At 33.7% G+C, this 22,956-nt stretch overlaps 1 protein-coding gene across 1 annotated transcript in view; it reads right to left on the bottom strand.

The window, feature by feature from the left end:
* Positions 1-7,024: 7,024 nt before the first annotated feature.
* Positions 7,025-22,956, bottom strand: part of FAM174A (family with sequence similarity 174 member A) — a 43,949-nt gene continuing 28,017 nt past the window's right edge. Inside the window, exon 3 of the mRNA XM_012459457.2 lies at positions 7,025-7,580. Coding sequence (XP_012314880.1) covers positions 7,577-7,580 — 4 coding nt within the window. The 3' untranslated portion in view covers positions 7,025-7,576. The remainder of the gene's footprint in view (positions 7,581-22,956) is intronic.

Here is a 22,956-nt window from a genome sequence, read left to right as displayed (position 1 = left end):
GCCACATAACCAAACTGATACTTAAAGGAAATTCTACAAGAGGAAAACAATGTAGTCAACTTGTACAGCTGTTGGCAGTCTGAATTAACTCATGGATAAAATTAAGAATATAGAGAAATTAGGGGTCAGTGATTTCTGCTGCCAGTCTTTATAAAAATCTCTTGCTAGTAAGCTTTGGATAAATGAAGCTGATAAAATCTTGCAGTGCAAACATTATGTGTAATTAAAGATGGACTCAAATGCTTAGATGGAGATAGAGTTCAAATTCTCTAATGGAAATTGGAGAACCCAATTAGTGTATATGCCTGGATGGAAGGCCCCAATTCAATCTGGAGATTGGCTCAGATGGTACCCAGTAGAAGAGTAAGGACTTTTCTCATAGAACATTTCTGTTCATTTCACCACAAAACAAAAGACGCGGAAAACTGAGATGTTAGTGGTCTAGCCTATAGAACATATGTCCAATAATTTTAACTTGAAAAAGTTAATTGGGTATTGATAATTTCTCTGTTTGATTGTATGCATATAAGAACAAGGTATTGCTTGGGGTATGGAAGGTGATGGAGATGCTAAGGGAAGATTGCCTGACTTCTGGCTTGCACACTTGAATGAATGTCAGTGCCCTTCACTGAGATTAGTAACACAGAGACTTTGTATGAGGATGATAATGACCATCAGTTTGAGGTATCTCTGGGCCATCCATGTGGATTGGAAGGTGTATATATATATATATGTGTGTGTGTGTGTATATATATATATATATACACATATATATATGTATATATATCTGCTTGAAAATATCAGATAACATTTAAGGAAATCCACGTTTCTGATTAATCTGCTGCCCAAAACAGCATTAATGTTCCCTTCAGCTTGACTGAACTTTAGACAGGCTTCTATCTAACTTGTGGCCACTTAGCTACTTTTTTGCTTTTTTTCAGTATATGCCTTAGACAACATAATTATAAATTTACTATTTGCACATTTCAGATGTAAATATTTTTTAAAGCCTCTTGACAAATTTAGGACCCAGGCATATTTTACTCAAGGACCAAAAAGTCACCTTTTCAAAGTCTAAATAAATGTCAAGGGAGGTAGCACCAACAGTTTCTATGAGAGAGTTTATGACACTTTATGACAGATGGTAGTTTTTCAACTTGGCTCCTATCTTCTTGAAGCCAAGTTGCAAAACTATCCTCTATCATAAAGATGTGAGAAGTTTACTTTTCCATTGGGTAAAGCCAATTAGCAAACAAACACAGATGCCCTATGATTCTCCAGTACGTTTTGACCAGGCATCCCAGTGCTTAAAAGCCATTCCTGCCTTTTGTTCCAGAGAAGTTGAGTTTAGATTTAGTTCTGGCATCTCACCATTGCAATAGCCTTGAATAAAATCTTCCTTGCCTGTTTAACATTGGTGCAATATTTTATTTGAAACTGGATTAATATCATAACTGAAGTGATGGGTGGTTATGACCAGGGAAAGATGAGTGTGAAGATGAGAAGATCTAGGAGAAACATGAGAGACAAAGAGATACATAAGTACAAGGAGATACAAACAAAAAGAGAAAGAGAGAAGAAAAAAACAAACGAAAAAGGAGGATATCAGAGAAACCAAGGAAAGATAGTGACTGTTTTTACAGGTTGTTTCATAGACTGTATTTTGGGAAAGGCTGCCTTAGATAGCATTAAAACTTACCCTTCAGTTAATATAAACTATTAAATGGTTGTAAACAAACAGGATTATTTTGCTTCTCTGAAATGAATTTTACTGTAAGTACATCTAGTATAAGACACACTAGTCTGTGTTAAAAGGCATTATAAGAAAGATGTGCATGATAGTTTTCTGGAGTTACTATAGATATATTGAGGAAAGTGTTCACTACTTTATACCATAGAATCTCCTTATATTACTCCTTGAGAACCTTGGAAAACAAATTTCCTCTGGTTTCTTCACTAGCAGTAACTGAACAGCTTTTGCCTCTCTCTTGAGTGAAATTTATGGCACATTTTCAGCAACTTACAGATTTGAGACCATGAAATTATGCTGTGACCTAATTTTCCTACTTTTTGTTTTCCTGAGTCTCAATTTCCTCACCTCCTCAAATTGATTCTTTTTATTTTACATGCATTTACAAACAAACTTTTCCTTTCTTTGGAAACAAACTGAGATTTTCCATTGACAAAAATAAATTTTCTGAACTCATTTAGCAGGTCATTTGATTACTTTTTAGCTGTTTGATTTGGAGCAAATTCTGCAATTTTTCTGAGGTTTAGTATCCTTATTTGCAAAAATAGGGATAACAGTCCCTGCCTCAAAGTTATTGTGAGGATTGAATGAATTAACAAATCTAAAACATTGAACACACTAGTATTCAATTAGTCTTAACCATTAATTGTATGTGGAAAACAGTGGACTGTGGAAAAAGAAGCAATGAAGATAAGTAAGATTGGAAAAATAATGGAGCCAGAATTTAATATAAGGTATGGTCACCTCTGAACTCTGCTTTAGATCACAGTGTGATTATCTACACACTAACAGAAGTTCTCCATTTGGAGTTACAATAGAATCACTCATGGAGCTTTCTAATTGTTACAGATATTTAGGCCACTCCTTATGGCAATATAACATGAATCTGTAAGGATTGGACTAGTACACATCTATTAAGAAAATGTATGTATTTTCATAGGCTAGGTCCCATCACATTTCTCCTACGTAAGTTGTCTTGCTCTTCAGCACTCCTATGAAGAGTCCCTTTTGGTCCTGAAAGATAACCAAAATTTTATCTTTCAGGTCCTTAGATATAATTTTATACAAAGACAGCAAAAAAGAGGTAAAGGGTAAACTGTGCACAGATATTCATTGTAGGTGCCTTTGTTAGGAATAATGTTCAGTGCTTATCAACTAAATCAGAAGCAATAAGTATTCCTGTGGATGCAAGAAATAAAATTGATGGAGCTACCTTATCCACAAATGGCTAGTTCACCTGTAGAAAGTTAAAATAATAAAAGTATGTGATATTTTAAAATAATTCACATATCTTGAAAATGGGATACTAAAATTCATTAGAAAATACAAGTCAAATAACTGGACTGCTTATTTTTGGAGCTAATCTAGCCGTAGTCTAAGAATAAAATAATTATCAGCAGAAATGATGCAGAGTTTGTCTTTTCTGAAAGATTATACCTACTGATTTTATCTTAGGACTTAGGATTTGTTAAATCCATAGCTCTAGGTATATTGTATTGCAGATCTGACAAGTCAAGGACAACTAATCAAAAGTCACATCTGTTGCTTGGAAACAGGTAAATCTGCAGACTTCCTGGCCTTTCTGACTACACTGGGAACAGTCTACCTAAACATTAGCTTATTTATCTGTGAGAAACTATTGGCTCATGATAAGTTTCCTAGTACTGGGAAAATAGAGTTAAAAAATTTGTCTGAGGGTCCAGTTAGAAGATGGAAAGTTGCATTTACTTGTGAGGCTGGCTGAAAGGGCACAATCTATCCTGTTACAAACAAGCAAGCAAACAAACAAACAAATAATAACTGGAGTAGGGAGTCTCGCTCTGTTGCCAAGGCTGGAATGCAATGGTGCGATCTTGGCTCACTGCAACCTCTGCCTCCTGGATTCAAGGGATTCTCCTGCCTCAGCCTCCCAAGTAGCTGAGAATACAGGTGCCTGCTACTATGTCTGGCTAATTTTTGTATTTTTAGTAGAGACGGGGTTTCATCATGTTAGTCAGGCTGGTATCAAACTTTATATTTTAGGAAGGGGGCTTGGACCCTGAATGGATGAATAACAATATATTCAATCATGCACAGATGAATAACAGTATATTCAGTAAGCAACATACATAAAAGGAGGGAATAAGAACCAAAGACTGGAGCTTAAAACATTCTCATACTTCCTGCTTTGGAGACAAAGAATTAGAAAAAGTCAGCTGTCAACCAAAGCTGCATGCTATATCAAGAACTTTTTTCCAGGAAAGGACTGAGAAGAGTCAGAATATGAAATAAACTTCCATTCCTCTTTAGGTAAATAATAATACCTGTGGGCCCAGTTTCACCTAAAAAGAACCCTGACAGATTATGAGAAGTAATTATCAGAGCTAGTTTGCTTACTTTGCTTCAAAAAGCCTATTTAAGAAAAACCACCTGAGTAATTTCAACATATTCCTGATGATACGACATGGGTACTGCAGGAACTCGCATAGTAAGAATGAAGTGCAAATATAAACCTATATACTAGAATTTGATGCAAAAATGGAGCCAGAACACCTGGCTACAGATCCTATACTGTGGATCTACAATGGGATCTTTCAATGGGAGATGCAGCAGCCATAGTTTCTTATCAGCCAGACATGAATGTTTTAGAGACAGTTCCTCCCCAAATTCCCTCTCTTCTACCTTTACCTCCTGACATGGAACATGTGACTGGCATAGACAGACAAAATATGTTAAAGACAATGAATTTAAAATATTCAACTTCTAATATAAGAAATGGTGAGAATTAATGGAAATAACATACATCTTAGCAAAATTGGTATTGAGAATACTTTTTCTTGATTCTTCTAAGGCACAGAATATAAAGCTGTTTATTTAAAAAAAAAATCCTTGAAAATGATGGGATAGCCAAAGGGGTATTTAGGGAAATGATTACTCTAATTGCCCATTTTTATGGAATGGATCATTCCGCTGCCTTCATCCCTTCATTTATTTCCTTATAAGCTATTTTTCACTTCCCCACATAAGAGAAAAAAACTGTATTTTCTTTATTGCTTCACTTAATGGAAGTCATTAGATAATTTTAGAAAATAGAAAAGTAAATAAGGTAAAAATGATAAGACTACAGTGAGTAAATTAAAATGAATATAATTCAAACTAAAGTACCAAAGAAAAAACATTAAGAAAAAAAAGACAAAGAGAGGATAGGTGATAAAGGACAGTGAGCTATATCCTTGGTAAAATAAGGAAACTCAACTAGAGTCTGATGAGGTGCAGGCTGACCATTCAGCCAAGGCAACCCACGGGTTTATTTCCCTAGCAGTGGGTATCCACATAATAATTAAGAGAAGGCGGGCAGAAAGACGCTACTTAATTTTCTACCTCCACAAACAGTGGGTTGGTCAGAAGCTTCAAGCGTAAAAGAACACCTATAAGTTATTCCAAAACATATTCTTTCTTCCCATTTTTCTCCTGCTGAGCTATAGACTCAACTATACCAGCTGTACTAATCTCTAACTCCTAGGTTTGGCTAAAACCAATAATACCACTAAAAGGAGGTACCAAATGGGAAAGGAGAATAACAGCATGTTTTTGTTATATCTAAGGTTTCACCAGTTATTTTTAAAGGTACACATAAAGTTTTAGGGTTTTAGGTAAAAATTCTAACAATTTCATCACCATGCTTGTTATGTATCTAAAGAAGCTCAAATTCAGCCTAACAACTTTGTAAGTGATTTTATAGGTGTATTATCTGGCTCTTTAATAAAAATGTGGCTTATTATGATAATTATAACTAGATTTATAGTATAGGAATGACTATGTGAAAATAATAAAGGCATTTTTAACAAACATGACAAAATTTCCATGTCTATTTGAAGGCTATCCTTTTCAAAGTAGTCATCTAGAGAAACTGTATATTTCTAATTAAGTCGGTGCCAGTGATGAAAACATTTTGGCAACATCCCCTTTAAAAGCAACTTGGAGAGCATTTAAGAAAATAATCCTTTAAGTTGCCTTGTCAGAATTCTTATTCTTTGATTCTTACTTCTAATTAGTGTTAATGAAAAAGCTAGCTTATAAATGACAGCAGTTATTAAATGAATTATTTCTAAGATACTATAGTATATGATTTTTTCCATGTCACAAAATATGAGGTATGGGGTCAAATTTAATCCAAACATGAGTTCTGTACCAATAAACTTTTAAAATAGGGAGATTTCATATACAATATCTAGAGTCTTGACTTCTCTTGGAAATTAAAAACTAAGAGTTAACAACACAGGCAGGTATTTTCTCATGGTAACTATTAGTGGGATCTCAAGAGAGGCCGATTCCTTTAGAAGAAGAAATACCTTCCACTTTAGTCCCCGCTCATACATTATACATATATACGTTGCCATGACGTTGACTTGATTCACTATGGAAAACCAGTTGGCACACAGTTAAAAGTAACTTTGCATTGTGGATTGCCAAATACTCCAATTTACTTCCTTGCTAAAGGATTATCTATCCTTGCCTTGTAGAACTTGGATATAGCTTTAAGGTTTGTTTTGGCCAATAAAATATAGGTGAAATTGAAATTTATCATCTTGAGGCAGAACCTAATGAACTAGCATGTGGTACATTATGTCTGGATGTTTAGTTATGAGCCAATATTTGGGGCAGAGGTTTCCCAACATCTTTGGTCCTGGAGAAAAGACTACAAAGAGGAGAATCAGAGTTCATAACAAACATGTAGCAGAAGTGAGAAATAAATCCTTGTTGTAACCCATTGTGATTTGGAACCATATGTTAACTCTCTGTGACCTAGCCTATCCTGACTTACATTCATATTTAAATTACTTCCATGGTTCTAGTAAGCAACAGAGTTCACAACCCAGCTTTTCCTATAAATTCTCCTCTAACTTCTAAAATGTGAAAAATTGAATCTCAATGAGGTTAAATAATTGTTCAGAGATCCTGATGTTGGTCTCTGCATATAGATCTGACTCCAAAGTCTATGTGTTTACTTTAATTCCTCAATCTCCTGTTGCATAAAACAGTCAAGTATTTGAACTATGCCATTATTTCCATATTTACCTCTTACTGTACAGTAAAGATATAATATGGCTTTGAAATTCACAGGTTTCTGAAATACTTAATCAAAGTACATATATTATTTTCACATAGTAGTTGTTAAACAGAAGAACATTTTGATAGATTTTCTAATAAATCACTTACAAAGATATATATCAATTTTCAATTCTATAGTCTTTAAGTTTATTTTATAAACACATTATCTGGACCATTTTAAGAGAATTTTAAATCATATTTATTGTTTTGCAAACAATAACTTAGACATTTCTTAATATTTTAAAAACCCCAACACAAAGTAATAAATTTGGCTTTTCCCCACAAAAAAATGGGAAATACCTTTCAGTAAAGGAAATTTTAAATTATTTTTACACACCAGTTGGTTGTTGGAATTTACAGCTCTTTAACATATGACACCAGCAAAAAATAATTAGCATTAACTAATTAATACATAAAAGAAAACAGTTTACAATCATATGGTAAGCAATAAACAAAAACTGATCAGAAAACACCATTTTATAGCAATTGTCAAACTGACAAACTATTACAGTATAGTTTATCCCCAACATCTCTGAGCCTAACAGAGTATTTCTATACATATAAAGATATTATAAAAGAATACAGTATTTATTGCAACAACAAATTAAAGGTTGTCATAATGTATGAAACTTAAATACCCCCCCAATATTGATATAGTGGCTTCTTATTCCTTAAACATAGAAATTCCACTCTTCACTGTAGAAAGATAAAGTCCTTTCATCAAAAGGCACATTCTTATCTGCAAGAAAAAGAAAAAAAAATAATATAAACGCCCTTTCTGGAACACTTTAAAAACATTTAAAAATATTCAGAAAGATTTAGATAGGAAGAAAGAATATAATCAAATTATTTAGTCTTTAAAAAATTATTAAAAAGAACACCAATAAAACACATGCATGAATTGTCTAGATTATTTCAGAAATTATCTTTTAAATTGAAATTCTAACTTTTTAAAGGACTTTTATATTTTACTACTGTGAGTAAAGATTATGTTATATTCACAATAAAGTTTACCCTCATATAATATTCATAAATGACTTTAGTTGACTTCAGTATACAATACAGTTGATGGTTGAATGACATGGGTTTGAACTGCTTGATACCACTTATGTGCAGATTTTTTTCAATAAATACATTCTAAAGTTTTTTCGAGATTTGAGAGAATTTGAAAAATATCACAATAAACTACATAGTTTAGAAATATCAAAAAAGGCTAGGCGCAGTGTCTCAGACCTGTAACCCAGCACTTTGGGAGGCCGAGGCAGGCAGATCACTTGAGGTCAGGAGTTTAAGACCAGCCTGGCCAACATGGTGAAAGCCCATCTCTACTAAAAATACAAAAATTAGCCAGGTGTAATGGCGCACACCTATAATCCCAGCTACTCAGGAGGTTGAGGCAGGAGAATCACTTGAACTTGGGAAGTGGAGGCTGCAGTAAGCACTGTACTCCAGCCTGGGGAACAGAGCAAAACTCCGTCTCAAAAAAAGAAATATTTTAAAAAATTAAGAAAGAGGTATGCCATAAATTGATAAAATAAATATAGATGCTAGTCTATTTTATTACTTATAACATATATATAAATCTATAAACTGTTAAAATTTATCAAAATTTATGCACATAAGCACAGATTGTACATGGTGTTATTTGTAGTCAAGATATGTAAGTAAATGTAAGGATGCAGTATTATAACTGCATAAAAGTAACTGTAGTACATAGTATACTACTGTAGTAATTTCACAGTCCCCTCTAGTTATTCTTATGGTGAGCTCAAGTGTTGCTGGTGTTTACTTAAATACCATGTGACACTAATCATCTCCACATGGAAAATTTGTATCTCCAGTAAATTGTGTACTGCAGTAAAAGTGATCTCTCATGATTCTTGCATAGTTTCTATTGCATTTAGTGCAATGTCATAAATCTTGAATTACGTGATGGTACCCATACAAAATGCCACTAGTGATGCAGGAACTGCATCTGCTGGAAGCAGAAAAAGGTCATGATATTACAAAAAAAAAAGTTGGATGGCTTGATATGTATTGTAGATGGAAGTCTGCAGCAGGGCTTGCCTGCCATTTCAAGAAAAATGAATCCAGCCTGAGGATCACTATAAAAAAGGAAAAGAAAAAGTTGTGAAACTGTCACTGCAGCTTCATCAGGAGGCACAACATTTTTGCACTTTTTGTCAAATAACTTTTTATATCATATTAAAAATTCAGCTTTTACGTGGTTGCATGATTGCTATAAGAAAGGCAAACCTACAGACTCTAATATAACTCAAGAAAAAGCAAAATCATTATACTGTAATATAAAGCAAAAGGAAGGTGGAAGATCTAAAGCTGGAAAATTTAATGCCAACAAAAGATAGTTTAATAATTTCAGAAAGAGGTTTGGCTTAAAAAAATATATCAAGATAAAAGGAGAAGCAGCTTCTGCTGACCAACAGGCAACAGACAACGGTTCCCAGAAATCACTGAGAAAATCATTGAGGAGAAAGGACATCTGCCTAAACAGTTTTTAATACAGATGAAAGTGCCCTATTCTGGAAAGAAAAAATGCCACAAAGGACACTTATTAGTACGTATGAGAAGTGAGCAGTATGATTTAAGACAGAAGGGACAGACTAACAGTACTGTTTTGTGCAAATGCAGTAGAGTTTCTGATCAGGATTGCCCTTACATACAAAGCTGCTAACCACTAAGCCTTGGAAGGAAAAGATAAACACCAGCTGCCAATCTTTCAGTTGTACAAGAAGACCTGGACAATGAAAACTCCTTTTTCTGGACTGGTTCCACTGATGCTTTGTTCCTGAAGTCAGGAAGTACACTGCTAGTAAGGGACTGACTTTTAAAGTTCTCTTAACACTGGGCAATGCCTTTGGCCTCAAATAACCCCATGAATTCAACACTGAAGGTGTCGAAGTGGTCTACTTGCCTCCAAATACAATGTTTCTAATTCAGCTTTGAGATGTATTTTAAACACACATATTTTTATAGATTTTAATTCTAATTATACAACTTACTTTACTACTAATCTAAATCCTGGCTTCCAAAAAAATTCCTGCTAGTAAGAGCCATCATAAAGAAAAGCATTCAATCAAACCAAATTAAAAAAACCCAAAGTGTACAGATTTTGCAAACTTAACAAATATTCCTTTATAATCATCCATGACATTTAGAACTTCATTGGAAAAACATCTGAAAACAAATAATGCTGTTTTTCATCTTGTCTTATCTGAATCTTTAGTCAGCAATCTGTAATAGTTCTCTGAATGATTAGTATAAGCTACTGAAGTTCTAATATATTTTTACTTTGAAAGTAAATTTAATCCTTTAAAAAATATACTGAAGGTTATTTAAAAAATAACACTTAGAATTCTTTTGCACAGTTCTTGTCCTTTTAATGCTTGAAACCGATAATATTGATAATAAATTTGTGGACTATGAAAAAAAAAGTCAATCTGTAAAATCAAACTTGCAGTTTCATAACTTCGGAAAAGAACTCAAAATGACTAGAACCTAATCCAAATTCTATCACTAAATAGCCTTTTGAACTTGACCATATATGAGACCCTAAGGAATATCTACAAGATTTTTTTCTAATAGAAAAGTACCTACCACATAAAGAGTTTCTTAAGGCATGGTTTCAGAAAGGTATTTTGAGACTCATAATTAACCCCAAAACATATGCAAATAAGCATAACTGTCTATTTTGATCTACTAATACATTGTGCCCAACATTTTCTTGAACCTGTTTATATTTATAAGACTGTATGACCAGTACTCTCATTTAGAGTATTTCATTCCTTGAGTGGGAATTTCCTCAGAATTCCATTCTAGATGTTTTCATGCTGTTCAACATCTACCATAGGAACCACCACTCCCCACTCCCTCCCTGGCATGACTCAACCACAAACCAAATGTAATACTGAAGAAGGCATTCTTAACTATATGCCCAATTGAAAATATTTTTAATTCACCAAGAATTAAGCCAATTCTTTTCCAGTCTTAAGCAGTATACTCTTAACTCAAATAATGATAATGTTATCCATTTAGTCACCACTCCAATAGGAGCAGTGAGGTCATCTCTACTTTTCATGTCCTGAGTATTGCATAGTAACATTATCTTGTCAAGGTTTTTCAATTCCTTACATTGCTAAACTAGCCTCTGCCTCAGCTTTGACACCTGTCACCTGAACAACTGAAATGACCTCAAAATGTTGGACCTTCATTTTTTTTCCCAAACTTTAACTCAACTTGCACAACGTTACCAGCATCATCTTCTAGAATACAAATGTGACAATTTCACTTAAAAGCATTTGATGATCCATAAGCATTTTTACAATGGATGAAACCCACACACTTAGGAAGGTTTTGTTGTTGTTGTTTTTGTTTTTTTAAACACGATCTTCCTGATTTGGCCCCAACTCTAACAGTTTATCTATGACCCCACCATATACCCTACACTCTATAGAGAAAGTATGCATACATTCCCAAACACGGCCATCCCATGGATCATATTTTCAACTCAGCTTGACAGGCAACTTTCTCTCTTTTCACAGGCGTATTCTTTTCTTTTTCTTTTTTTCTGTTTTGAGACAGAGTCTTACCCTGTCACCCAGGCTGGAGTGCAGTGCACAGTGCACAAATTATGTATGCTTCCACCATATATCCTGCACTCTATAGAGAAAGCATGCACATATTCCCCAACAGGGCCTTTCCATGGCTTATATTTTCAACTCACTTGACAGGCAACTTTCTCCCGTTTTATAGGCTATTTTCTTTTTCTTTTCTTTTTTTTTTTTTTTTTTTTTTGAGATGGACTTTCATCCTATTGCCCAGGCTGGAGTGCAGTGGCACGATCTTGGCTCACTGCAACCTCTACCTCCTGGGTTCAAGCATTTTTCCTGCCTCAGCCTCCCAAGTAGCTGGAATTACAGGTGCCTGCCACCACGCCCAGCTAATTTTCATATTTTTAGTAGAGATGGGATTTTACCATGTTGGCCGGGCTAGTCTTGAATTCCTGACCTCAAGTAATCCACCAACCTCAGCCTCCCAAAGTGTTGAGATTACAGGTGTGAGCCACCATGCTGGGCCTTCATAAGCTCTTATTTGATTAACGTAGCTTTTAAAAAATAACTGTAACTCAACTGCCACCTACTCAAGTGAAATCTGTTTCGCTGTCCCTCAGTTGCTCTTTCTCAGGAATCCCAAAGCAGTTTGAAAAAAGCAGAGTATTAACATGGTATGAGAAAAATAGCTAAGGATTCCTATTCCCTGGAGAGGTGATATACAAGTGTAGAAGGTAGACTGGTTGACTCAAAAAAATGCTAGCCAGGTGCGGTGGCTCATGGCTGTAATCCCAGCACTTTGGGAGGCCAAGATAGGTGGATTACCTGAGGTCGGGAGTTTGAGACCAGAATGGCCAACTTGGTGAAACCTCGCCTCTACTAAAAATACGAAAAACTAGTTGGGCTTGGTGGTGGGCACCTGTAATCTCAGCTACTTGGGAGGCTGAGGCAGGAGAATTGCTTGAACCTAGGAGGCAGAGGTTGCAGTAAGCTGAGATCGTACCATTGCACTCCAGCTTGGACAACAGCCAAAATCTATATCAAAACAAACAAACAACAAAAACAAACAAACAAAAAACTCTGCAGACAGAACCAGAAGTGCAAAGTATAATCCTAGTTGGTCTGTTAACAGGAGGCTCTTTTGGCAAGAATAGCAGGGATAGAGGCTGTTGTCCAAAACCAAGCAGAACAAGCCATCCCTCACCTGTGGCCAGCAAAGATAGAAGACTGTAAGTGTGATGGTTGATACTGAGTATCAACTTGATTGGACTGAAGGATACAAAGTATTGATCCTGGGTATATCTGTAAGGGTGTTGCCAAAGGAGATTAACATTTGAATCAGTGGGCTGGGAAAGGCAGACCCACACTTAATCTGGGTTGGCACAATCTAATCAGCTGCCAGCATGGCAAGAATATAAGCAGGCAGAAAAATGTGAAAGGAGAGACTGGCTTAGCCTTCCAGCTTGCATCTTTCTCCCATGCTGGATGCTTCATGCCCTCAAACATAGGACTCCAAGTTTTCAGTTTTGAAACTTGGACTGGCTCTCCTTGCTCCTTAGCTTGCAGATGGCCTATTGTGGGACCTTGTGATTGTGTGAGTTAATACTTAATAAATTTCCGTGTGTGTGTGTGCGTGTGTGTAATCCATTTGTTTGTCCCTCTAGAGAACCCTGACTAATACAGCAAGTATGACCTCTCCTATGAACAGTACTATATTTCACAGTTTAGCAGACACATGTTTTTCACATTTTAACATCTCTGAACTTCAGATGTATCTTTCAATTGATGGCATCTTTCAATAGTTGTCAGACAGTTGGCAGTTCTTACATACTTGCCATCGCCTGTATGTGTAGATCAAAGCTCTTTGCATTGTTGTCACTTTGAGGGAATTACATGCATTATTGGTATTATAAGGATGAATTTAATGAGGTTTAAACTACCTTCAAAAAGTTTATTTCATGAATCACCATTGAAGCAAGTTGTTTTTTTTTAATATATAGAATGACATAAAAGAGAATAGTAAACTCTTTAGCACTGAACAATGGCATGAATCCCATATATTCTTGCCAAAAAACAAATATCTCTTAAGATAAAAGATACCCCAGATAAATGAAAACTCTGCTAGTTTCTGTTTTGAGAACTATTATATACCAAGCAATGCAACTGCAAATATAAACAGCCAAATTCTGTAGAAGGAAAGCACAATGAAAAAGTACTGAGAGGCTAGTGTGCATGATTCTTGTATAATTTGAAAATACTGCCAGATTATTTTACAATTTCATTGACAGCTATTTCTTTTCTTTCTTAATGATATACTTAAAATTAATGGTGTCTTAGATTAAATGAATAATGAAGTATGCCTTCACAGAACTTGGATCAATTTCAAGTGAAGAGGAGGGGAAAAACGGGTAGAATCTTTTACTAATGATATTTACATCCTGAATTGACAAAACTTAAGAGGAAAATAACTGAACAGGAAATTTTCAGTTTTCCACCATTATAATATAAAATGAAGAAAAACTAAGAATGTTATATTCTTGCTCAACTACATTCTATGGCAGTGATATGGATTATGAGTATACATAAATCTATTTCAAATATATAGTCTTACATGAAAACAAACATAGGTAACCATAACATTTAATGCCTTGATGGCTTTCAACGTATTTGAAATAGGTATGCAACACATTGGGCTATGCATGCTGCTAAGTTTAATAGGTACAAATATTTTTTAAATTGCATTCATTCTTTTAATCACTAAACATGTGTTGAGTTTTTATTAACTGTGAGAAATATTGCTTGGTACTGAATGGGATGATGGAGATCAAACAATAGAAAAAATACATTTTTTAAAAAGAAAAACATAATCTCCTTCTTTATTACTGTAAAACTACAAATAAACTTTGGAAATAATTCAGAGGACAAAAAACTCTGGCCTAGAAGGGAAGCCTGAATTCTAGTGTCAACTTGATTAGTTATTGCTGGACATTCTCAAGTTTTTTGGATTTTTGTTGAGGTTTTGGATAAACTAAATAGTTTTCAATTAAGATTAAGGATTGTCTTTTTAGGGTAGTCTTCAAGATTAAAACAGCCAATTACAGAGACTAAAAACTGGGGAAGATTTAAAAGTGCAGTCCAATATATTATTTGGCAGGCAACTTGGTAAGGAGGAGGAATCAAGATTCAAGAGATTGGTCTAAGGGCATTCAGTCAATAACAGGCGCTCAAGAAACACTTAAGTGTATATGATTATGCTCTGTTACTCCTTATTTTATCATAATACTTCAGTTCTGGAGGGTTTAGTCATTGAAATCTGAAGATTAGATCCTATGTCAAATACTCAGTTTTCTATCATTTACAGAACTTCCACTGTACTAAAAAAAAAAAAAAATGCTACTCTGGTTATAGCAATGAATTCCTATTTCTTCTACAAACAAACAGACTATAAAATAATAAAAAACCAAGACATTCTACTAGTATGGGCTACACTCTATCCTGCTTACTTATTGTCCTGGATACCTCTTCTTCCTCTACAAAACTGCTAGTCATGAATAATGACTTAGCATTCATGCCTTCATTCAGTGACTCCAATCCCAAATATTTCTCTTTTATCAGTGGACAAATTTAACCTTCAAAAAATATTTTGAAGAGTCAAATAGTGACATACTATAAGTTATCTACTAAATATTTATTTTCTTTCTTTTGTTCACTAATAAAAATGTTCGTGTGTGTGTGTGTGTGTGTGTGTATGTGTATGTGTGTATGTGCATGCATGTGTGTGAAGGATTGGAAATTCTGATTTCCAGATACAGACGCAAATGTGTGGATTCTTGTTTTCCACCCTCTTGTTGCCTAAAACACAGATGTGATGGCTGAAACTACATCAGCCTTATAACCAGCAAAAGACAAACATAAAGAAAGGTTTGAGAAAATTTAGATCTTGTAATCAAAGGGCCATTGAATTAATACCAGGAGCCAATCACTGCAGACTTCTTATGACACGAGAAAAACTTTTAAGCCTCTGTAACACAGGGTTTACTATTACTTGTAGTAAAAGACCATCATCCCATCCTACCCCATAAAATCTTTCTCTATGAGGCATAGCAAGTATATGGTATTAATACATTTCATGGAAACCTCAGTTTGACTATTTCCCAAGCTCCAAGAATGTTCTACCTCTATATATCACATGATGACATAATTAAAAACATAACAGACATTTAAGGATAATTTAAAGCTAATACAGATAAACTTAAAGTATCTAAATGGCTATAAATACAAATTCAGTTTGAATAGACAAATTGTTCTAGTGCAGTCAAGGGTATCGTCACTGTTTGTTCATTTAAATGAATTTGCAAATATTAGACTCTTGGAGTTTTATTCTTCCCAGGTCCTTTTAAATAAGATAGAATGTCTTTCAATTTTAGATAACATACACTGTTTGAGAGTGCTGGGAAAAGTTAACACCTAATAATTGCATTTAGGACTTTTTCTTCCCATAGACTCGAGGTCCTGGTTTTCATGTTGTCCTTCAACCCCATCTACAGTTGGCAATATTCTCTCTCCCATGTCCATCCCTTCCACTTTACACCTTAAAGTTTCTGCAATCCAAAAAAAAAAAAAAAAAAAAGAGAGAGAGAGAAAAGACTAATACAGCATATCACTTACACGTGGAATATAATAAAGTTGGATTCATAGAAGTGGAGACATATATGGTAGTTACCAGAAGGTGCTGTATTTGGGAGGAAGGGAATGGGGAATTGTTATTTGAGGGTGCAAAGTTTCAGATACATAGGAAGAATAGATTTTGAGATATACTACACAGCAGGGTGACTATGGTCAATAATAATGCATATTTGAAAATAAATAAGAAGGCAAATTTTCAAGTGTCTTACCATAAAAAATGATAGGTAAGTGAGATGATGAATATGTTAGTTATTTCATCATTCCACGTCATATGTGTATAGGAAAACATCAAACTATACCTCATAATTATGATTTTTTAATCAAAGTAAATTTTAAAAATAAAAAAATTCTGCAATCCAAATAATTACAGAAGAATTGAAATCTGAAACTAAAGTAGAAACCATTTTATTAACTAAGTCAACTACTATATGAGTAAAAACCTGTAAGAGCATTCATTTAATAGAATTCATTTAAACTAGATCAACCAAACATTTGCTCTAGAACTGTGAATGTCCAACACAATAGCTACTAGCCACATCTGGTAATTTGAATTAAAATTTCAATTAGCTAAAATAAAATTAAAAATTCAGTTATTCAGCAGCATTAGCAGCATTTCAAAGGCTCAAAAGCCACATATGGTAACTAGCTAGCAAATTAGCACATTGTGATGTCTAATTGTTAATGGAGCAAGGCAAATTTTCTCCTGTGGCTCAACGTCCACAGAAAAGTAAAACTCACAGAAAAAATTTATATGAAAGTTTTTTGCTACCTGTTTAATGATAGGCACAGCAAAGTTCCCTTTAAGAGAATAAATATATAAGAATTATCCTACTAGTAACATACCAGTGGACAAACTAAAATAGAAATTTCTAAAGTAAGTATGAGTACTTTAATATAATATTATATTCTATTTACTTTGACTAAGATTAGTGCTTATTCTGATACTATGCTATACCCAACAGTTAAGACAGTGTTTTAGAAATTAGAACTATAGTATTTTCAAATTGATAACTATTTGAATAAGACCTTAATGAGGGTTTCTCACTAAACACTTATATCAAATCTGCAATCTGATTCTGATATACTCATGTTAATAACTAGAAAATATTTTATGGCCAAGTACCACATTGAGCACAAAATGTAATCAACACATACGATACAGTAGTATATTTAATGAAGCATAACAGCAGTAGCCAAAAATCAAATTTAGGGCTTTTTAAATTACATACTTGGCAGAAATTACTACACTAACCTGAAATGACAGACATACTAGCTTTTAGAAGCTGTTACCAAGATTGTCAAAATGTCCTCTAGTTTATATCATTATAAAATAATAATTATTTAAATTATAAAATAATTTTAAAACTTAATTTTTATTTTTAATTATTATGGATATATAATAGTTGTACATATTTATAAGGTACATGTGATATCTTGATACAAGCATACAATGTGTAATAAACAAATTAGGGTAATTTAAAAATAATTTCACTAAATCCAACAAAATAGCAAGAAGAGATTGTTTCCAATTATTGTTTTATGCTGTAAAGCATTCTTTTAAACTGTGTTTCTTGAGACTGGTTATAATAATTTATCTCCCTTTTGCTTTGAGAAAAGAAATAATTTTTAGTCAGCATATGTGTCCTCTGATTCCTCATCAGTTTTTCTGTCTGGAAAGCTGAAAACTCTACTAACAGTTCAAGAACTGAGATTTGTTTTTCAGTTTTATAATTCTTTTGTGCAAATGATTCAGCAACTAAACAAAAAAAAAAATGCCTCATCATTAACAAAATTAGGATAACAATAGCACATTCAAGAAAAGTTATATTAATCAAGCGGCACAAACTCTTTTTTCTCTGATACCTACAATATTTTCCCCATTTGATTGTATTGAACCTCAGAGGTTAACATGCAAGAAATAGTTGGTGGAATGGTGGTTAGCTACTCAATATCTGCTCCACCTCAACTGATAAATCTGAGCTAATTATGGTACTTCCATTTTCCTCCCGAAGTCTTAGTTTATGAATGATCTCATAACTTAATCCTGGACAATGATGTGAAAAAATAAAAATAAAAAACAACTGTGTTGGAGGACCTTGGGGAAGGAAACCTTTCTCATTCTTAAAGAGACATAGAAGAGTGTGCCCCTAACTTCCAGTTAAAGTTAACATCTGTTTGTAATTATAGGAATTGCCAGCATGATCCTCTTATCAGCCTAAGAATAAAACCAACACAGAACAATGAGCAGAACCAAGGGAATCAGAGAGAAGAGACGCAAGAGCCCTGAGGTTCTGTGCCTGGAGAAGCCCCTATCTGTGACATTCTGTTACATGACAAAATACACTTCCTTTAGGAAATTTATATTAAACCATATATTGGCATTTCATATGGTTCAATCTAATATGAAGAAACAGAGAAAATAATTATCCCACACATCTTAATGACCAATAACCATCTATTCTGATGTATTTAAGGCCACATTAAAAACACCCCTCTCAGAAAGAGCTGACTACAAAAAGCTAGTTTTGTAAAACTGTAAGCAAGGAAATTCATTTGCCTCTCTGGAAATGACTTGCTTCCTGTTACTTTGTGGATAGAATTTGGAAAATGAAGAGGAACTAATTTCAAAAACACTTAAACAATGAAGACAGCACCAGTAAGGGATGATCTAACAACAATTATTAAAAGTTATACTGTAGACTAATTAGATTCTGTACTGTAATTGAAAAGGCAGACAAATCATACTACTTATATGCTTTATTTTAGGAGTCTGTATTTCAAAAATTAACAGTAATACAAGTAGTAGTATAGAAGAGAGAATGAACAGAATTTAGAACTATCCTCTTTATGTATAAATCAAACAAATATTAAACAAATGGAATGAGATTAATTGCAGGATACTGCAGATGAAGTCACTTGAACTAAGCCTCAGTTTTCCTATCTTTCCAATGAGAGCAATAGGAACTACTCTGCAAGAAATGTTTTTAATGATTTCATAGTGCATTTGGATCCTAGCATAATGTCTGATACATCCTGCACTAATGTAGGTATTTATTAACAAGCAGCTGTCACAATTACTCTTATTGTAGTTCTGTTACTTCACTCTGTTCAGGCCAGAAATAAAAGTTCTCTTTTATGAAAAACTACACCATTTACTCAGATATTCTTTTCTGCTCTTTTAGTTATTTGAATATTATCCCCGCTCTCCCCAGTAGAATATAGGTTCTTTGCTAATTTTTATTCAATAAGAATCAATTTTGGGTGAAGAATTTTAACAAGAGAGAAGTAAACAGGAATAGAAGTAAAGCTAAAAACTTTATTGCTAAACAAGTTAAGATAGATGAAATATGACTTGGTAATTTCAATAAAATATTTACTCCAAGAGTGAATGCTGGACCAAGTCATCATAAATTTGAGGCCAGGAGTGATAGCTCACGCCTGTAATCTGAGCACTTTGGGAGGCTGAAGCAGGTGGATCACCTGAGGCCAGGAGTGCCTGACCAGCCTGGCCAACATGGTGAAACCCTGTCTCTACTAAAAATGCAAAAATTAGCCATGTGTGGTGGCACACCTCTGTAATCCCAGCTACTCAGGAGGCTGAGGCACAAGAATCGCTTGAACTTGGGAGATGGAGTTTGCAGTGAAAAACTGTAAGTTTGGAAATCTGTGGAACTGTATGTTTCTTTGTCCTTTAGAATTCAATTCAGTAGTACACTGTGCTCATATATAGAGTTCATTAACCAAGTAAAAATAATCATTGTTTTATACATGACTGTCTTAACCATGTGGTTAGGATGTTTTCAGAGAGTTTTAAACTGGCTCAAGTGTTGTTTTAATAGGAAATGTCACATTCTGTTAAGAAAAAAACTTAACTTGAATCAACTTTACTACATTTAATTAGACAGATTAATATAACTTCCAACAGCAGGAATACTACCAAACTGATTTATTTATTAAATCATATTGGGGCTTGGGTGTATTGACAATGATATTTTAAAGTACTTCTATAAAACTTTCAACAGTTCTAAAAAATATCAATCAGAGTCAGTAAGGGAATCATCCTTTCAGTTCAATGGTAAAATCCAAACTGCAACAGTTTTATGTTTCCTGATATTCTTTGATGGCAGACTTTAATTTGCTTTGGTTAACAAAATATGTGACTAATATAATCAGTACAGCAATATATAACACATGTAACCATAGCCACCAGAGACTTTGCTGTAAAAATGGTTGTAAAATCTACTCTATCCATTGCAGGATACTTGTAGCAATCTTTGCAATTGAAAGTAGCTTTATTTATAACAATAACAATGATAAAAGATGCCACATTTCTCGACCTTTCTATTACTTTATGATAAAGTAACAGTAAAGTAATTGTGTATACACACACACACACACGAATATACTTTATATATTGAAGTATATTTCTTGTAATATATAATCATAAATATATAAATATTTTTATATATTTTTATTTACTGGAATATATATGTATATACTTAAGTATTTAAATAATCACAAGGAAAATCAGTTATGTGAAAATTATGCACATAATTTACCACTTAATTGTTTTCTGAAATCCAGTATTTTATGGGCAAATTTCTTGATAAAACAATTTACAATTACATAAGAAGTAACAGAAAATCTGAATAGCTCTATGTCTATTAAATAACTTTTCCCATCCAATAAAAAAGTTCATTCCCTTAACAATTTCAGTCATTTGTTCTATCAAATACTAAAGGCAGAAATAACAGCAGTGTTACACAAAGTTTTAAAAGACATAGTTGCAACGGGATCACTTCCCAACACATTTTATGAGAAATGCAAACCCTAATATCAAAATATGACAAAGATTCTACAAAACACACACACACACACACACACACACACACACACACACACATGACAAAGGAAGACTGGTCTCAGGAATATTATTTTGGTTTAACATTCAAGAGTCAATGAAATTCAGCATATTTATTGACTAAAAGGCAAAACACAATCACTTTCAGTACATGCAGAAAAAGTATGTGACAAAATTTAACACCATTTATGATAAATACTCTTAGCAATCTAGAAATAGTAGGAAATTCATTTATGCTGACAAGCAATATCTCCAAAAAAACAGACAGCTAACCTTCTACTTAATATTGGGGCTAGCCCTATCTGATATCTACTTCCTATAATGCTATGGCAATCAAAATAACTTGATATATAATATGCATATAATCCAGGATGTCCATCTATTTTTAAAAGCCACGTATTAGCAATCTAATTCCCTCTGCAATCTTTGGTCATCTTTGTCATGTAACTTAACTGATTTATAGGATCTAAGGAATTAGGATGTCAGCATTATATGGCTGTTCTAGGAAATCCTTGGTCAAGTTCCTCTTTCAGGGCCAAAAAAGATCTTATAATATATATTCACATAAGTATAGACTTTTTTCCCCCCCCAATTTACTGGGGGGAAAATGGTATTAACCATGAGTATCATTTGTTACTAAAATGAGCCACAGTAAGATCAATATGCAGCTTTCACACAAGATAAATGTAAAATGTTTAATGAATTGATAGCTTGATGCATGTTTAATCTCTAATATCAACATTAAAAAATCAGATAGGGTTCTGCCTATTAAATTAAAAAGTCAGATGGGGTCCTTCTTCAAATAAAGTAATGGTGTTTGGAATGTATATCTCATTATAGAAAATAAATTCTAAGCCACAGAAGGTAATAGGAATAAACACACCTCTTCTCACATCTCTTTAAAAATGCTGTTACATGGTAGAAATGTGGCTGCCTTCCCCAAATTACACTCATACCGATTCCAGACCTCTGTGCTTAGACCTTGAAAAAAATAGCAGAGGTCTAGAATCAGTGTGAGTGTAATTTAAATGATGTTTCATATTGTTTCAAGAAGAGAATAAAAGGAAAACAGAAAAACTGTATGACCATTCTTTGCTTCTTTGTGTCCTGAAATATCCATCCTTATTGCTCATTTTTAAATGAGAAAAGTAAATCTGATCTAGAGTAAAGCATTATTCTGGAGTTAGTAAAAAACCAAAAACTGTGAACCCCAACTCTATATCTAAGACTCCTTCATTCTGTATTGTGGGCCTATATATATATCCATTAGATTTTTAAATGCATGAGACTCAGCATTTTGTCCATTTTTGTGCACTACTGTATGCATCCCAGAGCTTAGTAGAGTGCCTGAGGCACAGGGTAGATAGTCAATCAGTGCTGTTAATGAAAGAATGAATCTATCCAATTTGCTCTGCCCAGTGGGATATCATCTTATAGGTACCTTCAATTCCTCATCATTAGAACTGAGTTCACATTATCTGACCCACTATTCTGTTCCCAGAAATTTACCCTTAAAATATGCCTCCAACAATACAAAAATACATTTGCATAAAGTTATTCCTTGCAGTACTATTTGTAATTACAAAATGACTAAAAACTACCTAAATGTCAAACCACAGGTGATTGAATAAACCATGGTTATTATGCTATAGCCACTTTGGAGTAATATGGAGCTGTAAATTTATATATATATTACCCTGTATTGAGTAATATGTAACTCCAAATAGTATCATGTATGTTCATATATATATGGCATAGTATATGGTATGACTTACAGCTACATATTACTCTATAGTGAGTATAATGCATACACATATGGTATGACTTACAGAAAATATCAAATACAACAAAAAGTATAATAGAGCATATATAGCATATTACATCTTATGTAAGAAATGAGGGAAACATAAGAAATACATATTTCTGTCAACTTTTACCAAAATAAAAAAAAACTACAGGGAAGATAAACCAGAAAATAATGAAGTTGATTATCTACAAAG

Source organism: Aotus nancymaae, unplaced genomic scaffold, assembly GCF_030222135.1.
Source record: "Aotus nancymaae isolate 86718 unplaced genomic scaffold, 86718_ANA_hifiasm-v0.15.2.pri h1tg000014l, whole genome shotgun sequence".
Classification (NCBI taxonomy): Eukaryota; Metazoa; Chordata; class Mammalia; order Primates; family Aotidae; genus Aotus; species Aotus nancymaae.
The sequence above is the reverse complement of the archived record's forward strand: the minus strand, read 5'-3'. Positions and strand labels throughout refer to the sequence as shown.